Source organism: Myxine glutinosa, chromosome 9, assembly GCF_964187855.1.
Source record: "Myxine glutinosa chromosome 9, kmMyxGlut1.1, whole genome shotgun sequence".
Taxonomy (NCBI): domain Eukaryota; kingdom Metazoa; phylum Chordata; class Myxini; order Myxiniformes; family Myxinidae; genus Myxine; species Myxine glutinosa.
Window position 1 is genome coordinate 129344826 of NC_136269.1, and position 22895 is coordinate 129367720.

The 22895-nt window shown below is 50.1% G+C and overlaps 1 protein-coding gene across 7 annotated transcripts in view; it reads left to right on the forward strand.

Annotated features, from left to right (window-relative positions):
- LOC137434935 (serologically defined colon cancer antigen 8 homolog) overlaps window positions 1–22895 on the forward strand; it is a 99424-nt gene that overhangs the window by 12119 nt on the left and 64410 nt on the right. For 4 of the 7 annotated variants that reach the window (XM_078784904.1, XM_078784902.1, XM_078784898.1 and 1 more), the window contains 3 exons: window positions 3245–3413; window positions 3780–3841; window positions 3951–4073. In XM_078784904.1, coding sequence (XP_078641030.1) covers window positions 3287–3413; window positions 3780–3841; window positions 3951–4073 — 312 coding nt within the window. In that variant the 5' untranslated portion in view covers window positions 3245–3286. Of the gene's footprint in view, window positions 1–934; window positions 1033–3244; window positions 3414–3779; window positions 3842–3950; window positions 4074–22895 lie in introns of all 7 variants that reach the window. The other 3 variants (XM_078784899.1, XM_078784900.1, XM_078784905.1) reach the window with 1 other exon arrangement.

Consider the following 22895-nt stretch of genomic DNA (forward strand, 5'->3'; position numbering starts at 1 on the left):
GACCTCCGAGCGCTGAGCGACCTCCCCGCATCTACTGGACCGGACCGGGTCGATTCTGTCCCTGAGCCAAGGTGCACCTTGAGCCATCGACTACCCGCTTTCCTTGCCATCAATCCCCGTGTGAGTCAGTTTTGTCCCGTTTATCTGTGGTCTGTCGGGAATAAGATAAGTGTGTCTAAGTGCCTATCTTTCTATGCTGTCCCTCTCATTCCTGTAATCTAACCTTCCGCCATATTATAACCTCCTCCGGAGGTCTTGAGAACCGTATCCCTGGTGTCGTGTCATTTTAATCCCAGCCGTTGTGGCCTTTTCCTCAATTGATTTAGCGTAGCGCGACTCGGCCAACGTTCGAGTATAATCGGGTAAACGTGCAGACGCGGTCATACCAAACCGCTCGGTAAACCAACATCCACAACCGCGTCTGTAACAATATATTACTTTGCATTGCCCATTTAGTAGAGGACATGTATGCACATAATTTAGGAGAGGATAACTCAACTGTTATAGGCTAATATGACCCCAAGGAACAACTTGGGATGTGTGCCAAAATCTCTATCCGGGACGAAAAGCCCGAAAATGACCACGCCCTTTTAAAAATGACCACGCCCTTTTTCATCAGAAGTGCTACTTCCGACATAGCTGTATCTTCGAAACCGTTGGAGCTACAGATTTTCTGAGGTGCTCAAAATGTTCACAATGGCCATGTTTAGGGGGATCATAGAAGAGTGTAAAATTTCTAATTTGATATTTTACGAGGAAATGGCTAAAAACCGTTAGGTCAACTTATTACCATACAACTACCTACATACTGGAATTGCCATATATTTATAACAGTTGAGTTATCCTCTCCTAATTATGTGCATACATGTCTAAGCCAGGTCCTCTACTAATTAATATAATCACTCAATTATAAACTAACAAGACTGCTTCATAGCACCAGTGCTACAAGATCCGGAGAGAGTGAAACAGTGAGAGAACGACTTATCCATCCAGTGTCACAGAGATAATATCCCACTGAAGTACAGCGAAATGGTAAGACAAGCTTTAATTTATTTACCTCGTCTTATATCTGTGGCTTCTGTGGGTTCGAAAAGTAGAAAGGCACCACGCCACGGTAAAGGGAGGATGCAGTTAAAGGAGACGCATTTTGCAGTTTGCGCATGTTACGGTACACCCAGTACAGTACAGTTGTGGTTCCACCTCTACCGCGGATTAGAGGCCAAGAGGGGTCTTTTGTTTGAGGTGGAAAATATTTGATGGTAGAGCAAACTTTAGTCTTAGCTTTGCCTAGCAATCTAATAGTAGTATAATTGTATTGGTGATCGTGATATCCCATGCCGATCGAGAATTTGAAACATGTTTATTTTATATTCAGGATGAGGTACCTCTCGCTGCTCCTTGTGCTACACCTAAGCCGATCAATCTCGAGGAGTGCATCCTATGCCAGAAGAAGAAGCGATCTGAGTACCTCTCTAGTGGTGAAATCGGCAGGGGCTATATTGTTTCGCTTGCTTAACAAACAGAGAGTAATGACACTCGAGCTGCTTGGGTTCTTCGACTGACAGTGCAAGAGCAGGGTATCATAAAATACCACACCTCATCTTGCTACAGACGTTTTCAAAGGGATATGGCTAAGACTGGCAGCATAACCCAACCATTAGAACAATCAGAACCATATCAGCAGGGGCTTATAATGATACATCTGAGCGACGCAGCAAGAGATTTAAGTCCAGTGTAACTACAAATGTCTGTATCATTTGTGGTGCAGGTTGCAAGACAGTTAAACAGAATAAAATACACACATTGTTCAGAATCTGTGAAAAGCCGATGGCCCAAAAACTACTAAATGCGGCCATGTTGTTCAAGGACCAAGTGTACACTGAAACAGCGGCAATGTGTGAGCTAGATGATGTTTTTGCGGCTGATATCCGATATCACGACCATTGTTGTAAAGGCTATTTCAATAAATATCACGCTAAAATTGAGGAAATACTGAAAAACCTCGAAATGGAGGATTCGGTAACAGCTGGAGACATTTGACGACCTGCGTCTCGCTGCATTTGATAGCAATGCCCTCAAGATGGACTTTGAGAGAACCACTTGCACCTCAACTAATGCAAGGAAACATATCCATAGAGGCTATCACCAACAGCAGCTGTGAGTCCAAGCCCCATTTAGAGACGCCACCTCTTGATAATTATGAATGCCGAGTCTTATGGTTTTGTAAGAAGGGGCAGTTTATTAGTCCCTGAGATTGTGATCTCAAAACCCGAAGGCCTGCCAGATCCCTGCACGTGTGGCAAATGTGCTCGCAAGAATGGGTGTCCCACTGTCCCTGCAGGGTAGCTGGGATCAAGTGTTGCAAGTACTGCAAATGCAAGGGAGGTGATTGTTGTAAAAACCCTATCACTGAATGAGCGCTGCTCAGCATCCTCATACCTGGACTCTGTTGTGTTACTCTTCATGTTCCTGACCCTGGTTTACATGACACATAAACAGTACTAATGTGGTGTTAAAAGTTGTATTGTTTGCTGTTGGACAATTTCCCTGCTGATCTTTGAAACATTTAAGCTCTCTAGATACTGCTGCCTACTAAAGTAATAAGTATTGTTTTTTATTTTTTATTTTAAGTTCACATTCCATTGATATAATAGTATGTAATGATTGAAAATAGTATTTCTTTATATTAACCAAATGCTCGCTTTTTCTTTTTAAAAAATCCCTTTTATTGTTCAAATTCCAAATTGTCAGTTCAACTCTAGTAGATGACACAAATGTTCTAACTTTGCTCTAAGTCCGGAAAGTTTAGGTTAATAAATATATGGCAATTCCAGTATGTAGGTAGTTGTATGGTAATAAGTTGACCTAACGGTTTTTCGCCATTTTCTCGTAAAATATCAAATTAGAAATTTTACACTCTTCTATGATCCCCCTAAACATGGCCATTCTGAACATTTTGAGCACCTCAGAAAATCTGTAGCTCCAACGGTTTCGAAGATACAGCTATGTCGGAAGTAGTATTTCTGATGAAAAAGGGCGTGGTCATTTTAAAAAGGGCGTGGTCATTTTCGGGCTTTTCGTCCCGGATAGAGATTTTAGCACACATCCCAAGTTGTTCCTTGGGGTCATATTAGCCTACAACAGTTGAGTTATCCTCTCCTAAATTAGGTGCATACATATCTAAGCCAGGTCCTAGACTAATTCACTTGCATGACCAATGGCAGCTCTGAATGGTTGTTTGCAGGAACATCCTTATAAGCTGGGTGTCGAGGTGCATGAGCCAACTATGGGTGATGGAACATCTGCACCAGACTTGGACCTTCATTTGGAAACACCGACCGGGAGACTGCAATCTGACTCGGCTGTGTCTCCCCTGATCACGGACTGGCAGGAGTTGCAGCAGAGTGATGCTGGTTGGTGGTGTTGAGATTTGTATTTAATGTTAATGTTGTCTTTCTGTTTATTTTGTGCCTTTTTTGCATGAGCATTTCCACACCTTGTCGGCTTGTGTTTCAAACTCACCTGACTATTGAGCCGCCCGAGGCCCGGGACCTCATTATGGACTATGGGTGCGGTTACATCGATGGACTATGGGTGCGGGGTAGGTGCGGTTACCGCCGCGGGGTCCTCTTGGCCCACATGATGCCATGTGAGGCCCTGGGACCTCGTTGTGGTTCAGTGACCCCATGAGCATCGCATAACCCCCATATTGTTTCTTTTTACCCTCTCTCCCACCCCCCACACCTAACCCACCACTCCCTCACCTAATGCATTTTCAGTGCTCAGACTTCGGGCACTTCTGCAAAATCGATGCTCAGAAGAACAGTTATTATTTGCACTGGTAGGATCCGAATGTCTATCTTTGAAAAAGTGAATATTATAACTTGTACTGTTTTAGCAAGGGGTGAAAATGAACAAATAAGGATTTTCTCTAACTTCTGTTTGTGTAGAGGACTGAAGAAGCGACGAAGAATGTTGCGGAAACCTCTCCTATTACAGAAGATTTGAGGCACATTATGAACCAACAAGAAGGATGTATACAACATTTAGATGATTCTGCTGGCTTTTGTAAGGTTAGTGTTGTGGGAGGCACAAACCCTTTGCAGTAATTGTTTTGTTTTATTTGTGTACATTGCCAAGGCTTGTGGAGGACCTACAGCATAGAACAGATCAGGACAGAACGGCGGAAAAGGAAGAGTAGAAAGAAAGGGGGGGTGGGGGGGGGGGGGACTCCAGTTCAGAGACAAAATAGAGTGAGAGTTGAAGAAACCAGAGATGTGGTGAAGAATGAGGACTAGGGGAGGACTGTCCTCCCCTATAAGTGGCTCAACAAGATGGATACAGCTGCTGCAAACACTCAGGAAGGAAAAACTGGAAACTTGCAAAGAGATTGGCTTGGGGAGGATTAATGGGGGTAGAAAAATATAATCATGGTTGTGGATGGGGAATGATCTGAGATGGCAGTGAAAGCTGTCTTGAACCCCTGGAGGGAAGAACGAGATTGAAGAGACTGAGGAAGTTCCTTCCACAGGTGGGAAAAAAGAGGAACGAATGAGTGTAGGTGAGCAGTGATTCTGGATTTTGGTAGTTTCACTAGAAGGGAGTTGAAGGTGGATCGTGTGCAGAACCCTGGGGGGATAGAGCACGGAAAAGGCAGAGGGTGCAAGACCAGAAAGGAGACCGTAGTAGACCACTGACTCGTCTCTGATGAGAACGCAATAGGCCCAGAAATTCAGCCCATCACCGGAGATTCCAATGATTGTGAAGACCTTGGTTTTAAAGCATCAAGGTGAGCAAGTTGTGAGGCAAAGAAAGTCTGCTTGCCCAGAGGGGGGACACGGTGCTCCACAAAACTGTGGATGAAGGCCTTGGAGGTGGATAAAAGTTCTGGTGTGCCAAGGAAAGACTGCCATAAGATCCTTGAAAGGCATAGTAATTACTGGTTTGTAAGTATAGCCTTTACCATCGCTGATTCATTTCTCACAGACGACTTAGTTTGAGATTGGATGTGTTCTCCTATAATTCACCTGCTGACCTTTTCAGGGGAAATCATGATAATGGATCCTTTCCAGGAGGGAAGGGGGAATATATATATATATATATATCTATCTATCTATCTATCTATATATATATATATATATATATATATATATATATATATATATATATTGTTACGGTCTGCGGATAAGGATGTTGTTTGCCGAGCGGAGGCACCGCGGCCGAATAGTTTTCCCCGACTAAACCCGATTCCCGAACGTTGGCCGGATCGCGCCACAGATATTCAATTTGGAAACCTCTAAAGCGACCGAATGTGAAGAGGAAGAAGAAGACGTTCAGAAGAGTAACGGGATTTATGATTTACACACACAAGCAAAAGGAGCAGTCAAAGTTATATACAGGGAACATGGAAAAAGCAGGTGACACAGTGAAAATACTAGCTTATACAAACTTAATTAAATACCCAGGACAGAACAAACAGAACAAACTCACGTACACAAGAAGGATGGAATGGCAGGAATGAATGCTGGAAGGAGGATTGGGAAGGTTCAGCTGGGGCAGATGGTTCGGGCTTGATCCCGCACGGGATGTCGGCTGGACCTCGACGGCCACCGATGCCACCGCTATCTGGTTCCCACGGGGTACGGGTTGAAGCTGCCTGGTGGAGTCAACGCTGCTGGTGGAGCCAAAGCTGCTTCTCTGGCTCACCTCAGGACGCGTCTGCCGTCTCTGGCGCAACTGCTTGTAATTGACCTTGAACCTTCTCTCTCTCCAAAGCTCATCTGGATCTTTGCGCGCGCGCTTTTATAACGCCTCCGGCGATCAAGCCGCCGGCCTTCAGGACACGCCCATCGGTGTGCTCACCTCGGCCATGGTTGGTCGCGCGACCCTCTGGCTCCGCCCTTGATGACGACGGGCGGGCACGCCTTTCTTCCCCGACCCGAGCACATGTTCAATGGTGGTTTTGGAGGTGATGTAATATTGGCAATCGAGGCTTGGCCATGACGAAAGGGGAAATGGAGGTTTTGGGAATGGGAATGAAGAATGAAGGGAATCTATCTTATTTCACTTGGTGCAATGGAGTGTCATTTTAATGGAAGACAAAGCCTTAACCTAATACACAGAATAAGGAAATAAACTACTGAACAGGGATATTATAGTGTCCTTCAATGTATGCTTTATGGAATTAACTACCGGAACGCCCTTTGACCTTTATACACACTGGAGAAAGGAGGGCTCAGACTAAAACAATAATTCGCAACCATTTACTATACAATACAACCCAATCAAAAAAACTCAATCCTCATATCCACAACACTGCACCGTCCTCCTCTTAGGCACGTCCCGGGCCTATAACTTTAACTTAGTGTGATACGTAGGTGTAGTTCCCTCTACTTTTAACCTGACCCTGAGTGCGACAGTTTTAAAACATAAATAAATATGTCCCGCTGCTCCATTGCACCCTACCTAACAGACTCACGCCCACAGCTAACCGAATTGCGGAATGGTCTTCAAACTATACACTGACGGTGGGGAGCATTATTTACAACGACGCTACTTTTATTTACAAAACGCAACCCAGGACCTGTGATTGTTCTTTCTGGGGGGAGAGACAGTCTGCTCTGCATCGACGCACCATGAAAGCACCCAAAACGCACCAACACACCCTCAAGCACCAATCGGTGCACAGTCATCACTGTTCATCAATAAAAATAAATCAACAACCCCTAACCCTGCAGGTGGTCTCTTGCTCTTCGGCTCCCTCTGCTGGCTATTTGCTCTCTTCCAGTTGTTGTCATCTTCCTTTGCTGGCGGCCTATTTGTAATAAAACTTGCACCCAACGTGTCCATTTTTTTATATTTATGGCCCACAGGGCCGACTAGTGTGGTTCACCTGTGGGGCATCGGTGCCCTGTGGCCAAGGTCCGCCAGCAAGATTTCGGGCCCTCATGGCCGGTTCCAGCAGAGGGGCCATGCCCCAACCCATGGGGTCCATAAGTGGTGCTCGGCCACAGACAGGTGGTCCATAATGTGGTGCATCGATGCAGACAGCTGGTTCTGGGGGTTCCGGGTGCACAATGGCGGACTCACGCACGCTCCCCTCGGCGCCCAGTGGCGCACAGGTCCTCATGTGGGAGACAAAGGGGGGAGAAGACAGATGAGCGAGGGGTAAGGTCACAAGGGTACACATCAAACAAGGCAATGCAAGGCGAAGTGCGTACGGAGAGCGAAGTGAGAAAGCTCGTCCCTACCGTACGTCACCCCCCCTGTCACCTACTCTACCCTTGCCCTTACCCCATATTTACAAAAATCTGCACATTTACAAATTCGTCACTACCGTCACGTCTTCCCCATATTTCCCCTACACCAAATTCGTTACCACAATCCCTCTAACCAAAGTTTGCCATCACCCAATTCATCATCAATCCTCATAAGGAGGCAGAGATGGAACATCAAGCACAATGTCACACCCACGTCATGATGCGTCTCACAATCCAAACATTTGCACAATAAAAATAATAAAACATGGCATGGTGTGGAGTTACGTCACCTCAGGTGAGTGGATGTAGATGGTGCGAGGAGATTTTCATCCTAACTATCCTCTAAATGACTTTAACACACTTTACACTACCCGGGGGCTTTCCCTGCCAAACCATTGGCAATCTTACTCTATGTGGTTTTAAAAACCAATTCCCATTGACCAAACTGTGGTGCTTCTCAATTTGGGGTCTCACTCCCCCGATTCAACTCCCGGTGCCCTTGCACAATTTCCAGGCTGGGTCGTGCAGCTCTCCCAGCAGGTCTACCCACCTGCACACCTCCACCACTGTAGTTGCCTCCGAGCTTACCTGCTCCTTACCCTAACCTATCTACCTGGGGAAGGCCCCTCCTGGCTCTGTCACCCCTCGGTGGCCTCTGGCACTGGGCTACCCGGGTCCGTCCTCCGGATCCTCGGGCCCCATCCACAACAACTCTACCGGCTCCCAGAGCCCACCTGCGGCCTCACCTGGCCGACATCCTCACGGTGGTGGAGTGCCCAAACCAACTACACACACTAACAGGCTACACGCCCAGCCATTTCCACAACACTAATGCACCCATCCATATTCCATTCTTTCACCCGCACCACAGATGCCAATATCCAACCACAATTTACCTATACCCTCTACCTAACACTTACACTACCCTCCCCGGGTATTCGTGATGGGGGTCCATCCTTCCCCCATTCACACCTTCGCACCATCCACTCCACTCCACAGTTTCCACCATACTCACTCCACGACCATCCATTCCAATACTCCATATATTCCACACTCCATGTTATCCATACTACCATTCTCCATTCACCTGTTGTTGCACACCTGTGCAATCACACCTGGTGCCACCTGCACCCTCCTTCTCTTCCTGGACCATTTGGTCAGCACAACTCATCACTATCACTCACTCATACACTGCTCCACACACCTGCTCAGTTGCACACCTGTGCAATCGCACCTGTTCCTCACACACTTTTCACAATACACTTCTGAATACACTTCCAACACTCACACGGCATCATCTAAACTACCTGTTGCCCTGCTAACTTAGTGCTCCCCGTCTTCCCTTTAAACTAAGCACATACCACGTCATTATCATCCACTCTAATCTACCTGCGTCCCCACTACAGGTATCATTGTCACTGACTAATCTTAACGTTACCTATTGTCATCTTCTAGGTCCCTATCATTTTATCCTAACCCTCCCGGGCTAGTTTTCACTGCCATAAACCCCATAAGACTAGTGCTCCTTTGCCCCCGCTGTGAGGGATGACAGAGTTGCCATCCCACCACATCGGGCATCTCTCACTACCAATTTGGCTCATCCAATTGCAACCAACCAAAAATTTTCCAATTACTGCCAATTCTATTCACTTTTCTAAATTTTGGATCGAAAACACTATCAGTATCATCATCATCACAGTCCGCTATATCCTAGCCTCGGTGCGTCATGACATCATTAAAACTCGGCTTCGTAAAGCCGAGCAATGAATTCGGGTGGTTTGGTCGCCTGCAGGTTGAATCCGTCCGGCTTTCGGTTCAAGGGAGGTGGTTTGGTCAGGCCGAGATTCCACGCACCATCTCGGCGCGGCACCTTGCGGTCCCGGGCCGGATGGCTCAATCTCGCCCGGTCGGAACCCCGTCCCCACGAGGGGGCACCGTTCCGCTTCCTCCCTCTCGCCCTTGAACCAGACCGGTCGCCTCGCCCGACAAGGCCCGGACTCGACCGTGGAGGGCGGGGCCAAGCCCGAATCGGCAACGACGCTTCGAAGAGAAGCGACGCAGCTTCGATCCGCGCCGGGCCTGGCATCCAACAAAGCACACCGCGCCCCGAGTGCTCGCATCGGCTATCCGTCGCTCTAACCGCTAACCCGGTTGCCGTCGATGCTTTACCTGCATGCTCACACGCATACGCTACCCCTTTCACCCTCACCGAGCTCGGTGCTCCAACGCCGTCCGTACATTCCACCAACGCTCTCCCTGTTACACACCACACCTCTCGCGCACACTCACTGTTCGCACACTTCGGTCCACACCTCTCCTCCGTTACGTCCTCCGTAACACTCACCATGGGCGTGCACTCTTGCATCCACCCACTACCGCGCTCCGATGTGCTCCCTCGCACTCGCGCTACTACCAACTCAGGTGTGCTTTCTCGCACACCCTCGCCGTTCATCTCATACGTGCATCCTCGCACCCGCTCCACCACCAACTCACTCCTCGTGTCACACTCCGTACACCCCGACGTGCATTCTCGCTCGCACTCGGTTTCACTCCCACACTTTATAACACGCTCACTCTTTGACGCACACTTTTTCCTCACACGCGTGCCATTTGTACTCACACGGGACCCTTCACCAACGCCCGGGTGCCATATGGATCCCAATCGCGCGACAATTCTCTTCGCGCCAAACCCCCTCTTACAAAATCTCCCGGCACCACATGCAGCCCGTCTCACCTTCGGGGTTCTTCTTCCTCCCTGCACCAACACCTGCAAATCTTTATAAGGATTAAGCACAGCATCGTGATGTGAGCACGGACTTTGTACAGTTTCCATCTTTTCCTCCCGCCGCGATTGGTTTTCTAAGTCCCCGGTCTCTTCAATTTCAATCCCCACTACCACTTTTTCTTTACTCACCTCGACGACCGTTGGCTTTAATAAAATTCCCTCTACCTCATCGGTCGCCGGCTTTTCCAAACCCCGTGTTGCGATTTCTACCCCCGTCATTGTACCCGCGCTTTTCTCCGCTTCGCTCAACCAGCGCTTCTCGACCCGCGTTACCTCGTCGTGCACCCCTGGGACCCTTTTGCCCAACCTGCGGTCTCTGTCCCTCTGCTCCATTTCCTCCCTATCGGCCCTCATTCCGTTCGTTATTGCTTCAATTTGGTTTCCCAATCGCTCACTGTTAACCCTCCTTTCGTTCATTATTCTGTTTCCCATTTTTAGCATGAGGGCCTCCATTTGTAGCAAAAGGTTCGAATCCACCAATGCTGCTACGGTCACGGGCGCGGTCGCCGTAGCCATGTGCGAGGCGCCATTTTGCGCGCCTGAAACCTCGTGCGCGAGAGCGCCATTTTGTGCACCTGATACCCCCTCAACCACATTGCCATTGTTCTCTTCCTCTCTTTCCTCCACATACATTTCCCCGAGGTCCTGGGTCGATTCTACCCCGTCTATCTCTCCCACCGACATCCCGTCGCCTTGACCAGCCATGGCGCGATTTCAAAATTCGGGTTTTGTCTTTAAAACAATTTCAGCAGCTTGTAATTTTGAGCGCGTTATGCGCGCTTCGGGTCCGTTCCCCCTCCCGACACCAATTGTTACGGTCCGCGGATAAGGATGTTGTTTGCCGAGCGGAGGCACCGCGGCCGAACAGTTTTCCCCGACTAAACCCGATTCCCGAACGTTGGCCGGATCGCGCCACAGATATTCAATTTGGAAACTTCTAAAGCGACCGAATGTAAAGAGGAAGAAGAAGACGTACAGAAGAGTAACGGGATTTATTATTTACACACACAAGCAAAAGGAGCAGTCAAAGTTATATACAGGGAACATGGAAAAAGCAGGTGACACAGTGAAAATACTAGCTTATACAAACTTAATTAAATACCCAGGACAGAACAAACAGAACAAACTCACGTACACAAGAAGGATGGAATGGCAGGAATGAATGCTGGAAGGAGGATTGGGAAGGTTCAGCTGGGGCAGATGGTTCGGGCTTGATCCCGCACGGGACGTCGGCTGGACCTTGACGGCCACCGATGCCACCGCTATCTGGTTCCCACGGGGTACGGGTTGAAGCTGCCTGGTGGAGTCAACGCTGCTGGTGGAGCCAAAGCTGCTTCTCTGGCTCACCTCAGGACGTGTCTGCCGTCTCTGGCGCAACTGCTTGTAATTGACCTTGAACCTTCTCTCTCTCCAAAGCTCATCTGGATCTTTGCGCGCGCGCTTTTATAACGCCTCCGGCGATCAAGCCGCCGGCCTTCAGGACACGCCCATCGGTGTGCTCACCTCGGCCATGGTTGGTCGCACGACCCTCTGGCTCCGCCCTTGATGACGACGGGCGGGCACGCCTTTCTTCCCCGACCCGAGCACATGTTCAATGGTGGTTTTGGAGGGGATGTAATATTGGCAATCGAGGCTTGGCCATGACGAAAGGGGAAATGGAGGTTTTGGGAATGGGAATGAAGAATGAAGGGAATCTATCTTATTTCACTTGGTGCAATGGAGTGTCATTTTAATGGAAGACAAAGCCTTAACCTAATACACAGAATAAGGAAATAAACTACTGAACAGGGATATTATAGTGTCCTTCAATGTATGCTTTATGGAATTAACTACCGGAACGCCCTTTGACCTTTATACACACTGGAGCAAGGAGGGCTCAGACTAAAACAACAATTCACAACCATTTACTATACAATACAACCCAATCAAAAAAACTCAATCCTCATATCCGCAACAATATATATATATATATATATATATATATATATATATATATATATATATATATATATATATATATATATATATATATATATATATATATATATATATATATATATATATACAGTGGAACCTTGACTTACGAGTGCCCCAACTTACGAGTTTTTCGAGATACGAGCCGTCGCTCGGGCGGTTTATTGCTTTGAGATGCGAGCCGAGATCCGAGTTACGAGCTTTCGCCACCCAGTCACGTGGTTATCTTGCCGTGCAAGTACAGTATCTCTGTCGTATAGCGCTGCATTTTTGTTTTCGCATTTTGGTTATTTCGAGTTTACGCCGCCAGGTGGGTTCTGGTCACGTGGTTATCTTGCCGTGCAAGTACAGTACGTATCTCTGTCGTATAGCGCTGCATTTTTGTTTTCGCATTTTGGTTATTTCGAGTTTACGCCGCCAGGTGGGTTATGGTCACGTGGTTATCTTGCCGTGCAAGTACAGTACGTATCTCTGTCGTATAGCGCTGCATTTTTGTTTTCGCATTTTGGTTATTTCGAGTTTACGCCGCCAGGTGGGTTCTGGTCACGTGGTTATCTTGCCGTGCAAGTACAGTACGTATCTCTGTCGTATAGCGCTGCATTTTTGTTTTCGCATTTTGGTTATTTCGGAAAATTTCTTAGTTTTAACCATGGGGCCTAAGAAAGTGAGTGGCAAGTGCAGTGCTGAGAAGAAGAAGAGGATGATGTGCTTGGATATAAAACACGCAATCGTCGAAAAACATGAGCGAGGTGTCGAGGAGGACGTATATAACGGCAGAGGAGAAGAGCATGCCAGGCCACAACTTGTGGATATAAAACACGCAATCGTCGTGTTTTATATAAAACTTGTGCTTGGATATAAAACACGCAATCGTCGTGTTTTATATAAAACTTGTGCTTGGATATAAAACACGCAATCGTCGTGTTTTATATAAAACTTGTGCTTGGATATAAAACACGCAATCGTCGAAAAACATGAGCGAGGTGTCGAGGAGGACGTATATAATGGCAGAGGAGAAGAGCATGCCAGGCCACAACTTGTGGATATAAAACACGCAATCGTCGTGTTTTATATAAAACTTGTGCTTGGATATAAAACACGCAATCGTCGTGTTTTATATAAAACTTGTGCTTGGATATAAAACACGCAATCGTCGTGTTTTATATAAAACTTGTGCTTGGATATAAAACACGCAATCGTCGAAAAACATGAGCGAGGTGCCGAGGAGGACGTATATAACGGCAGAGGAGAAGAGCATGCCAGGCCACAACTTGTTCAGAATGCCGGCGATAGCTCGCCTTCTCTTTGTGGAAAACACGGTGAGATCCTTAACATCCAACAACTAATGGGACGCAAACGGGGCGCCCAGTTTAGCGGTACACACATTGATGAATCACCCTGCCTGTGAAACACCGACATGACAGGTTATAGCTGGGTCGGGATTCAAACCCAGGCTGGACAGTTTAGACTTTAGAGTCAAGTGTGCGTACCTCCAGTCCAGGCCATCCTGCCAACTTGTATGCTGCATACAGGTGAAATATAAAGCGCGAGATATTTTTATATATACTGTATATTTAAAAAAAAATTGGTGTGGTTTTTGGCGGGCTGGAACGGATTAATAGCATTTCAATGCATTTCAATGGGGAAATTTGATTTGAGATACGAGCAATTTGAGTTACGAGCTCGGTCACGGAACGAATTAAACTCGTAAGTCAAGGTTCCACTGTATATATATATATATATATATATATATATATATATATATATATATATATATATATATATATATATATATATTGTAACGGTTTTGAGAAGTGTAACGGTTTTTTGAGAAGTGTAACAATTTTGGAGGAAGTGTAACGAATGTGAAAACGTTACAATGTGAACGTTACAAAAGTATGGTAACACCCTGGTAATGTAAATAATGGTCGCAGCCGTCCTCCTAGTTAATTCCATGAAACTTACACGCAGGTCACGATATATCTTTTTAAATAGTGTATTTCCTTATTCTATGTAGGTTAAATATGTGTTTCCCACTAGATTGACTTTGCATTGTATCAAACAAAATAAGCGTAGGCCCTTGCAATTTCCCCAAACATCTCCGCTCTCCAAAGTTCCTTTCAAAAGGGTGCGAGTTGTGTTCAATCCCGCAAGCCGCCATTGCCCATGTGCTAATCTCGGAGAAGAAAGGCGTGTCTCCACCTCGGCATAGAGGGGAGGAGTGAGCCAACCCCACATGGCCAATCAGCACCGCGGTGAGCGACCCGGTAGGCGTGCCCTCGCAGCCGGTGGCTTGATTCCGCCCCGAGTTATAAAAGCGACTGTAAGGGACTGCTTCACCAGATGACCTGGGAGAGGAGCGAAGAGGCGGCACCAAGAGGAGCGGGGAGATGCGAAACGCTCCAAGCCAAAGAGGAGAGGTACTCGGAAAGGAAACCAGCTTTGGAGAGACGCGCTGAAAGGAGGGAGACGGCTCCACCAGAAGGAGAGGAGCAGGTGTGCCCGAGCCAGCGCGTGACATCTAAAGCATCGGCAGCGGATACGCGACGAAGGGTTTTCCCGCCAAAAACCGCGAGGAATTGAGAGCTGCTGCCTCCGACCCTCCTCCCTCTCCAGCAATCCACCTCAAGCCCTACCTGCCTGCAATATCCCCCGAGTAAGTGTGAACGTCGTCTGTCCTACTCGTTGTCTTGGGGTTAAGTAAAATGAATAGTGTAAGTTAACGATTTGCTGTGTGACTGCTTCTTCCATCCATTGCTTGTGTGTGTATAATAAATGTGTTCTTCCTCCGTACTCTGTCTTCTTCTCTTTTCATTCTCTTTCGGTCGCTTTAGAGGTTTCCCGATTGAATATCTGCGGTGCGATCTGGTCAACGTCGGGTGGAATCGGGTTCTAATCGGGGAGTAACTGTTCGGACGCGGTAATACCAACCGCTCGGTAAAATAACATCAAAACCGCGTCTGTAACAATTGGTTGTCAGGAGTTGGATTCGGACCTGGGACTAAATTTGTTAGGCCCAAATTTTGGAACACCAATTGTACTATTAGAGTAACAATTGGTGTCGAGGAGTGAGATCGGACCCGAAGCGCGTTTAACGCGCTCAAAATTACAAGCTGCCGAAATTTATTTTGTTTTATAAAACCCGAATTTTGAGATCGCGCCATGGACAATCAAGGCGATCGGATGTCGGTGGGGGAGATAGACGGGTTAGGGGTAACCCAGGACTTAGGGGAAGAAAGGGAGGAGGAGAGCAATGAGGAGGCGGTTGAGGGGGTATCAGACGCACAAAATGGCGCCCTCGCGCACGAGGTTACGGGCGTGCAAAATGGCGCCTCGCACATGGCCACGCCGCCCGCGACCATAGCAGTGCCGCTGGTGGATTCGAACCTTTTTTTCCTGCAAATGAGGGCCCTTATGGGACAAATGGGAGACCAAATTGGAGGTTTGAAAAACAGTATAGAGGCTCAGAGTGAGCGATTGGAGGGCCAAATGGGGGTAATGAGGGACGAAGCGAGGGGTACCGGTGAGGAGTTAGACAAGAAATTTGGGAAGTTCGACAATAATTTTGAGGAGTTAGACAAGAAATTTGGGAAGTTCGACAATAATTTTGAGGAGTTAGACAAGAAATTTGGGAAGTTAGACAATAATTTTGAGGGGTTAGACAACGGGATAAAAGAGGTGAAAAATGGGTTAATGGGGTTAGAAAATAGGATGGAGGACAAATTGCGGGAAATAGGGGAACAATCTGCCAGGGAAATCAAACGAATGGGAGAGCAGATAGAGGAGGTAAAAATCGGGGTAGAAACCAAATTGGATGCTCAGAGGGATGAATTGGGACAGATGAGGGTGGCATCTACAAAAGAGATGGAGGAGATGCGACGAGGTGTAGGTGAGGAGGTTTCGGGGCTACGCGAGGAGGTAAAGCGAGGTGAGAAGCGTATGGAGAAAGAGGTGAGAAATAATACGGCTAAGTTTCAGGGGGGGATAGAGGGTCTGACGAAGGGAGTAGAACAGCTGACAGTCGGACAAAGGGAACTAGCGGACCAAGTGGAAAAGAACACTGCAATTATCGGGGGTTTAAAAGCGACACAAAAGGACATTAAAAACGAATTAATAGCAACACAAAAGGAATGTCAGATGGTACATGAGGGGTTGACGAAGAAGTTGGAGGAGGTGACAGAAGTAATGGAGACGAAGGACCGAGAGGTGAGGACGCACATAGAAACGGTTAAGGTGGCGTTAGAGGAAGAGATAGAGGGGGCGCACCGGGAGATGAAGGAGGTAAAGGAAAAATTAGAGGAGGTGGAAGAGGGGGTGAGTGAAATTAAGAAGAGACGGAGGGAAACTAAGAGGGAGATAAAGGAGGAAGTCATGGAATATGTACAAGGTCTGTGTTCAAATCATGATGAGGTGCTCACTAACCAAATAAAAAGTTTGCAGGTGGCAGAGGAGGTGCGACGACGAGGTACGGAGGTGAGTGGCAATGTATTTGATGTGAGGGGAGATTCAGTCGGCTTGGGGGGTGGTGTAGACCCGGGTGTTCGTGAGGGACCAATGGTAAGATGTATGACTGGTCCGGAGTGGATGGACAGGGGAGGTGTGCAAGGAGGTGTGGCTATGGGGAGTGAGGGGGGTGCTGGTGAGCAAGGGTGTGGGGGTATGGCGTGGGTAGCGGGTTGCGGAGGGGCGACCCAGGCATCGACACCAGGAGGGGTAGTGTTTGGAGGGACGGGGGACGCGCGGGAGCCCCCCAGGAATAGCGTACTGTGGGAGCCCGAACGGGTTGGTCCCGCGTTGATCCCGCAAGGAGTGACGCGCGGGGTCCGACCTTCGGGCGCCCACAAGGTCCCACTCGCGCCGTATGACGGCAAGAGTGATTTGAGGGCGTACCTGGCGCAGTTTGAGTACGTGTGTAAAGGCAACGGTTGGAATCCGGACGAAGGTGGAGTACACCTGGTGGGGGCACTGCGTGGTGCGGCGGCGGAGGTGCTGACGGCTTTACCACCGGGTGCTCTCACCCTGCCAGCTCTCCGTGCGGCATTAATTAATCGGTTCGGCATTGAACAGCAAAGCGAGCTTGTTAAAGCCCAACTTGCGCAGCGAAAACGCAAGCCCCAGGAGACCATCGGGGAACTTGCTCACGATATTCGCCGCGCGGTCGGGATTGCACACGCGGACATGGCAGCGAGTTCCCAGGAAAGCCTGGCGCTGGATCACTTTATTCAGGCCCTTCCGGATCTGGAGCTCCGGCAACAGCTCGCCATGTGGCGCCCGCAAACCATGAGTCAGGCGGCCGACGCTGCAGCCCGTTGGGAAGCAGCGAGGCCCCTGGCCCGGGGAGGCGGGCGCCACGCAGTGGCGGTGCGTCAGATGGGGCCCGTGATGGGGGGCGGCCCCCCAAGGGGGCCCGCCCCCGACGGGGGCCCTGACCTGGAGAGCATGGTCCAAAGGTTAGTGGATCGGCGCCTGGCGGGACCTGGACCATGGCAGGCGGCCCCAGCGGTGGCACCCGGTAGTCCCCGACAGAGTACCCCAATTCGGACATACAGGGGGGGGGGGGGGGAATTTGGAATACCGGAGGCAAGCACCTTACCAGGTGAGGTGCTATAATTGTGCTCGGATGGGTCACCGTGCATGGGAGTGTCGAGCTCCGCGCCGGGACGTTTCCCGCCAACCGATGCCCTCAACTCCGCCCCGTATAGATCGGCCTAGCCGACCTCAGACACCCCCCCGCCAGGGCCCGGGAAACTAGAACGTGCCGGGCATGCAGGGCGGTGTTCGGCAGTAGGGGATGGGGAGAAGCCCTCGTTGACGCGACAGGTCATTCATTGTGGCCGAATTGGGACGGGTAGTTTGACAATTCGGTGCAAAATTGCCGGCGTGGGGGTAGACGCCGTGGTGGACACGGGAGCCAGCGCCACGATCATCAGCCCCGTGGTCCTTAATTCGAGTGCAGACGGCTGGGGTAAAATCCAGCGTCTGGAAAATCATAGTTTGCAGTTGGCTACCGGGGCAACGGCTCCGATCATAGGGCGTGGTTTTGTGACCCTCAAGTTGGGATCGGTAAAGCAAGAGATAGAGGTTTGGGTGGCGGAGGTGTGCGACCCATGCTTAATAGGGTTGGATTTGTTGACTGCAGCGGTTGTAAAATCGACTTGAGTCGGGGGATCCTGCGATGGGGAGTGGAGGAGCTACCATTGGAGGGGGTGAGCACGGCCGAGAGGGTGGAGCTGGAGGCTCCTGAGGCCGTGACCATCCCTCCAGGGGCCGAGGCCATCGTGCCGGCCCGATGGTCAGCTCGCCCGACATGGCAGGAATCCTGCGGCCTGGTCGAACCGGTGGCAGCGCTATCCATACCTGGTTTAATCGTGGGCCGTACCCTTGTAAAAATGGACGGGCCGGTGGTGGCCGTCCGAGTAATTAATATTAGCACAGAACCACGCACTATAGTGAGGGGCACGAAGGTAGCTGGCTGCACCCCAGTTAGAGAAGTCGCGTCAGTGAGGGGCGAGAACGTCCAGCCGAGCCGGCCCCAGGGGGAGCCTTCAATAAGTTCTAGGAATTGGCCCGATCCCATTTGCGAGATGGTAAATCGTAGTAGTGTAGAGTTGGGAGGTACCCAGAGGGAGGCCTTACACAAACTGGTTGGGTCCCATTTGGACCTCTTCTCCTTGTCCACCGAGGATATTGGACGTACGGGCCTGGTGAAACATCAGATCCACACCGGTGAGGCCCGGCCTATTCGTCAGGCCGCCCGACGGCTCCCTTGGAGCAAGAGGGCGGAAGCTGACGAGCAGGTTGAAAAAATGCTCGACGCAGGTGTGATCGAGCCCTCGGGAAGTCCTTGGATGTCACCTGTTGTGCTGGTCAAAAAGAAGGATGGGACCACGCGGTTCTGCGTGGACTATCGCCAGCTAAACAACGTGACACTCAAGGACTCATATCCCCTGCCAAGAATTGATGACACCTTCGATGCCGTTGCGGGCTCAAATTGGTTCTCGACTTTGGACCTCAAGAGTGGGTATTGGCAGGTGGAGATGGATAGGGCAGGGAAGGAGAAAACGGCATTTTCCACAGGTAAGGGACTGTATCAGTTTACTGTGATGCCGTTTGGTTTGTGTAACGCCCCCGCCACCTTTGAAAGATTGATGGAGCATGTACTAGGCGGCATGCCATGGCAATCATGCCTGGTGTACCTGGATGACGTCCTAGTACATGCCAAAACGTTCCCCCAGGCAGTAGCTAATTTGGACCAGGTGTTCGGGTGCCTCAGACAGGCAGGGTTGAAGCTGAACCCGAGTAAGTGCACTTTGTTTGCAAGAGAGGTGGCCTATCTAGGTCACGTGATCGGCCGCGAGGGGGTAAAAACGGACCCAGACAAAATTAAAGCGGTAGAGGAGTGGCCCGCACCACGTACCATCAAGGAGGTGCGGGGATTTTTGGGACCCTGCTCCTACTACCGGCGCTTTGTGGCGAAATTTGCGGAGTTGGCCCGTCCCCTCCACTGGCTTACGGAGAAGGGGACGCGATTTAATTGGACACGGGAGTGCCACGAGGCCTTCCAAAAATTGAAGGGGTGTCTAACATCCGCACCCCTTCTAGCTTACCCCACTAGTGACGGGGCATTTACCCTGGACACGGATGCGAGCCAGGAAGGATTGGGCGCAGTTTTGTCTCAGACACAGGAGGGCGTGGAGAGAGTGATTGGTTACTATAGTCGGGCCTTAAGTAGGCCCGAGCGAAATTATTGCGTCACTCGCAAAGAGTTATTGGCCATGCTGGCTGCCATGAACCATTTCCACCCGTACCTGTACGGGCGGAAATTTTTGGTTAGAACTGACCATTCCTCCTTGCAATGGCTCCTTCGGTTCAAGGAACCGGAGGGCCAAATTGCAAGGTGGTTGGAAAAGTTGCAGCAGTACGATTTTGATGTGGCCCATAGGGCCGGGAAGGCCCATGGTAATGCGGACGCACTCTCTCGGCGTCCTTGTCTGGGGGAAAACTGTAAATTTTGTGCGAGACACGAGGAGAGGGAGCAATTGGGCGATTCCGCCCCGATTCTCGTCGTCCGGGCAACCCGGGTGAGAGGGCCAATTTTGCCACTAACCGCGGACGAGGAATTTGGAGAGTTGGCTTGGAGCACGGCCCAGCAGGAGGATCCTGTTCTGGGGCCGGTGTTCCAATGGGTCAAATTGGGGCAAAGACCAAAGGGGGAAGAGGTCACCCCCCTCGGGGCGCAAACAAAGGCGTATTGGGCTCAGTGGCAGACCCTGGAATTGAAAGGCAACATCTTGTATCGCAAGTGGGTGGAGGTTCCCTCTGATAGAACTTCCTGGCTGGTGATAGTCCCTGACAAATTCAAGAACGTCATATTGCAACAGGTGCATGGTACCCGCTCCGGCGGCCATTTGGGCAGGACAAAGACAATATCTCGGGTCCGCCGGAGGTTCTATTGGGTGAATATGGGGCGCGACATACAGGACTGGTGTCGGAGATGCGACGCCTGTTCTGCCAAAAAGGGACCAGCACGGAGGATGAGGGCCCCCCTTCAATTACATCAGGTGGGGGCCCCCCTTGAGCGGGTGGCTATGGATATTCTAGGACCGCTGCCCCGCACCCGCCAAGGTAATAAGTATATCCTCGTTGTAATGGACTATTTCACCAAGTGGCCGGAGGCCTATGCCCTCCCCAACCAAGAAGCAGGGGTGGTAGCACAGGCCTTCGTAGAAGGATTTGTATGTCGGCACGGGATTCCACAGGAGCTGCACACCGATCAGGGTCGAAATTTTGAAAGTCAATTACTAAAAGATGTGTGCAGACTCCTGTCAATTCGAAAAACCAGGACCACGCCCTTGCGGCCACAATCTGACGGGATGGTGGAAAGGTTCAATCGAACATTGATCCAACAACTGGCATTGTTCACCACCACCCGTCAGGATGACTGGGACGAACATCTCCCGTACCTGTTGATGGCCTACCGAACTAGCCAGCACGGGTCCACCGCATGCAGTCCAGCGTTGCTTATGTATGGGCGGGAGTTACGGGCTCCCGCCGAATTGCTATGCGGTCCCGTGCCAGACACCACGGACACACCGCCGAGGGAGGGTTACGCACGTCACCTGGAGGAAGGCATGGAGCGGGTCCATGCCTTCGCCCGCCGCCAGCTCCATCTGGCGGGGGCCAAGATGAAGCGCAGGTACGACGACCGGAGCCAGGGGAGTCAATACGCTCCGGGGATGAAGATTTGGTTCTTTAATCCCCGGAGGCGGAAGGGAAGGTGCCCAAAACTCACCTCCCCCTGGCAAGGCCCAGGAGTCGTCCTGTCGCAAATCTGTGACGTGGTCATTAAGATCAAAATGGGGCCACGGACCCCCCCTCGGATCGTCCATGCCGACCGGATAAGACCTTATGCCGGCGAGCAGGCGCCCTCATGGATCGCCTCGGCTCTAGATGCCGAGGCAGGACCCAGTACCTCTTGCGACGGGGGCTCGTAGCGTCAGAGGACTGGGGGGATGGTAGTGAGAGATGCCCCGCTGTGGTGGGATGGCAACGCTGTCATCCCTCACAGAAGGGTGGGGGCAAATGCGCAATAGTTTATGGGGTGGCTATGACAACCGAGCCAGGGAGGGCTTGGTTATATTGATAGGGATCTAGCGAAGATGACATTAGGTAACGTTAAGGTTTAGATAGTGACTGATACCTGTAGTGGGGACGCAGGTAGTTTAGTGTGGTTGATAATGACGTGGGAGCGCAATAGTTTAAAGGGACGACTGGGAAGCGCAAGTTTCAGAAGGGAGTAGTTAGCTGAGATGATGCCGTGTGTGTGAAGATTGAACAGGTGAGAATTGAACAGGTGTGATTGCACAGGTGTGCAACTGAACAGGTGAATGGAGCAGTGTATGAGGGAGTAGTGGTGATTGCGTGTTGTGCTGACCAAATGGTCCAGGAAGAAAGGAGGGTGCAGGTGGCACCAGGTGTGAGGGCACAGGTGTGCAACAGCAGGTATGGAGAATGGTAGTGTGGAATAAATGGAGTATTGGAATGGATGGTCGTGGAGTGAGTATGGTGGAAATTGTGGAGTGGAGTGGATGGTGCGAAGGTGTGAATGGGGGAAGAGTGGACCCCCATCACGGATACCCGGGGCGGGTAGTGTAAGTGTTAGGTAGAGGGTACAGGTAAATTGTGGTTGGATATTGGCATCTGTGGTGCGGGTGAAAGAATGGTCTTTGGATGGGTGCATTAGTGTTGTGGAAATGGCTGGGCGTGTAGCCTGTTAGTGTGTGTAGTTGGTTGGGCGTTCCACCACTGTGAGGATGTCGGCCAGGTGAGGCCGCAGGTGGGCTCTGGGAGCCGGTAGTAGTTGTTGTGGATGGGGCCCGAGGATCCGGAGGACGGACCCGGGTAGCCCAGTGTCAGAGGGCACCGAGTGGGGTGACAGAGCCAGGAGAGGGCCTTCCCCAGTTAGTTAGGTTAGGGTGAGGAGCTAGGTAAGCTCGGGTGGCAACTGCAGTGGTGGAGGTGTGCAGGTGGGTAGACCTGCTGGGAGAGCTACACGTCGCAGCCCAGAAATTGTGCGAAGGCACCGGGAGATGAATCGGGGGAGTGAGACCCCAAATTGAGAAGCACCACAGTTTGGTCAATGGGAATTGGTTTTTAGACCCATAGTGTAAGTTGGCCAATGGATTGGCAGGGAAAGACCCCGGGTAGTGTAAAGTGTGTTAAAGTCATTTAGAGGATAGTTAGGAAGAAGAATCTCCTCACACCATCTGCATCCACTCACCTGAGGTGACAGGTACTCCACACCATGCCATGTTTTGATTATTTTTTATGATGCAAATGTTTGGATTGTGAGACGCATCATGACGTGGGTGTGACAT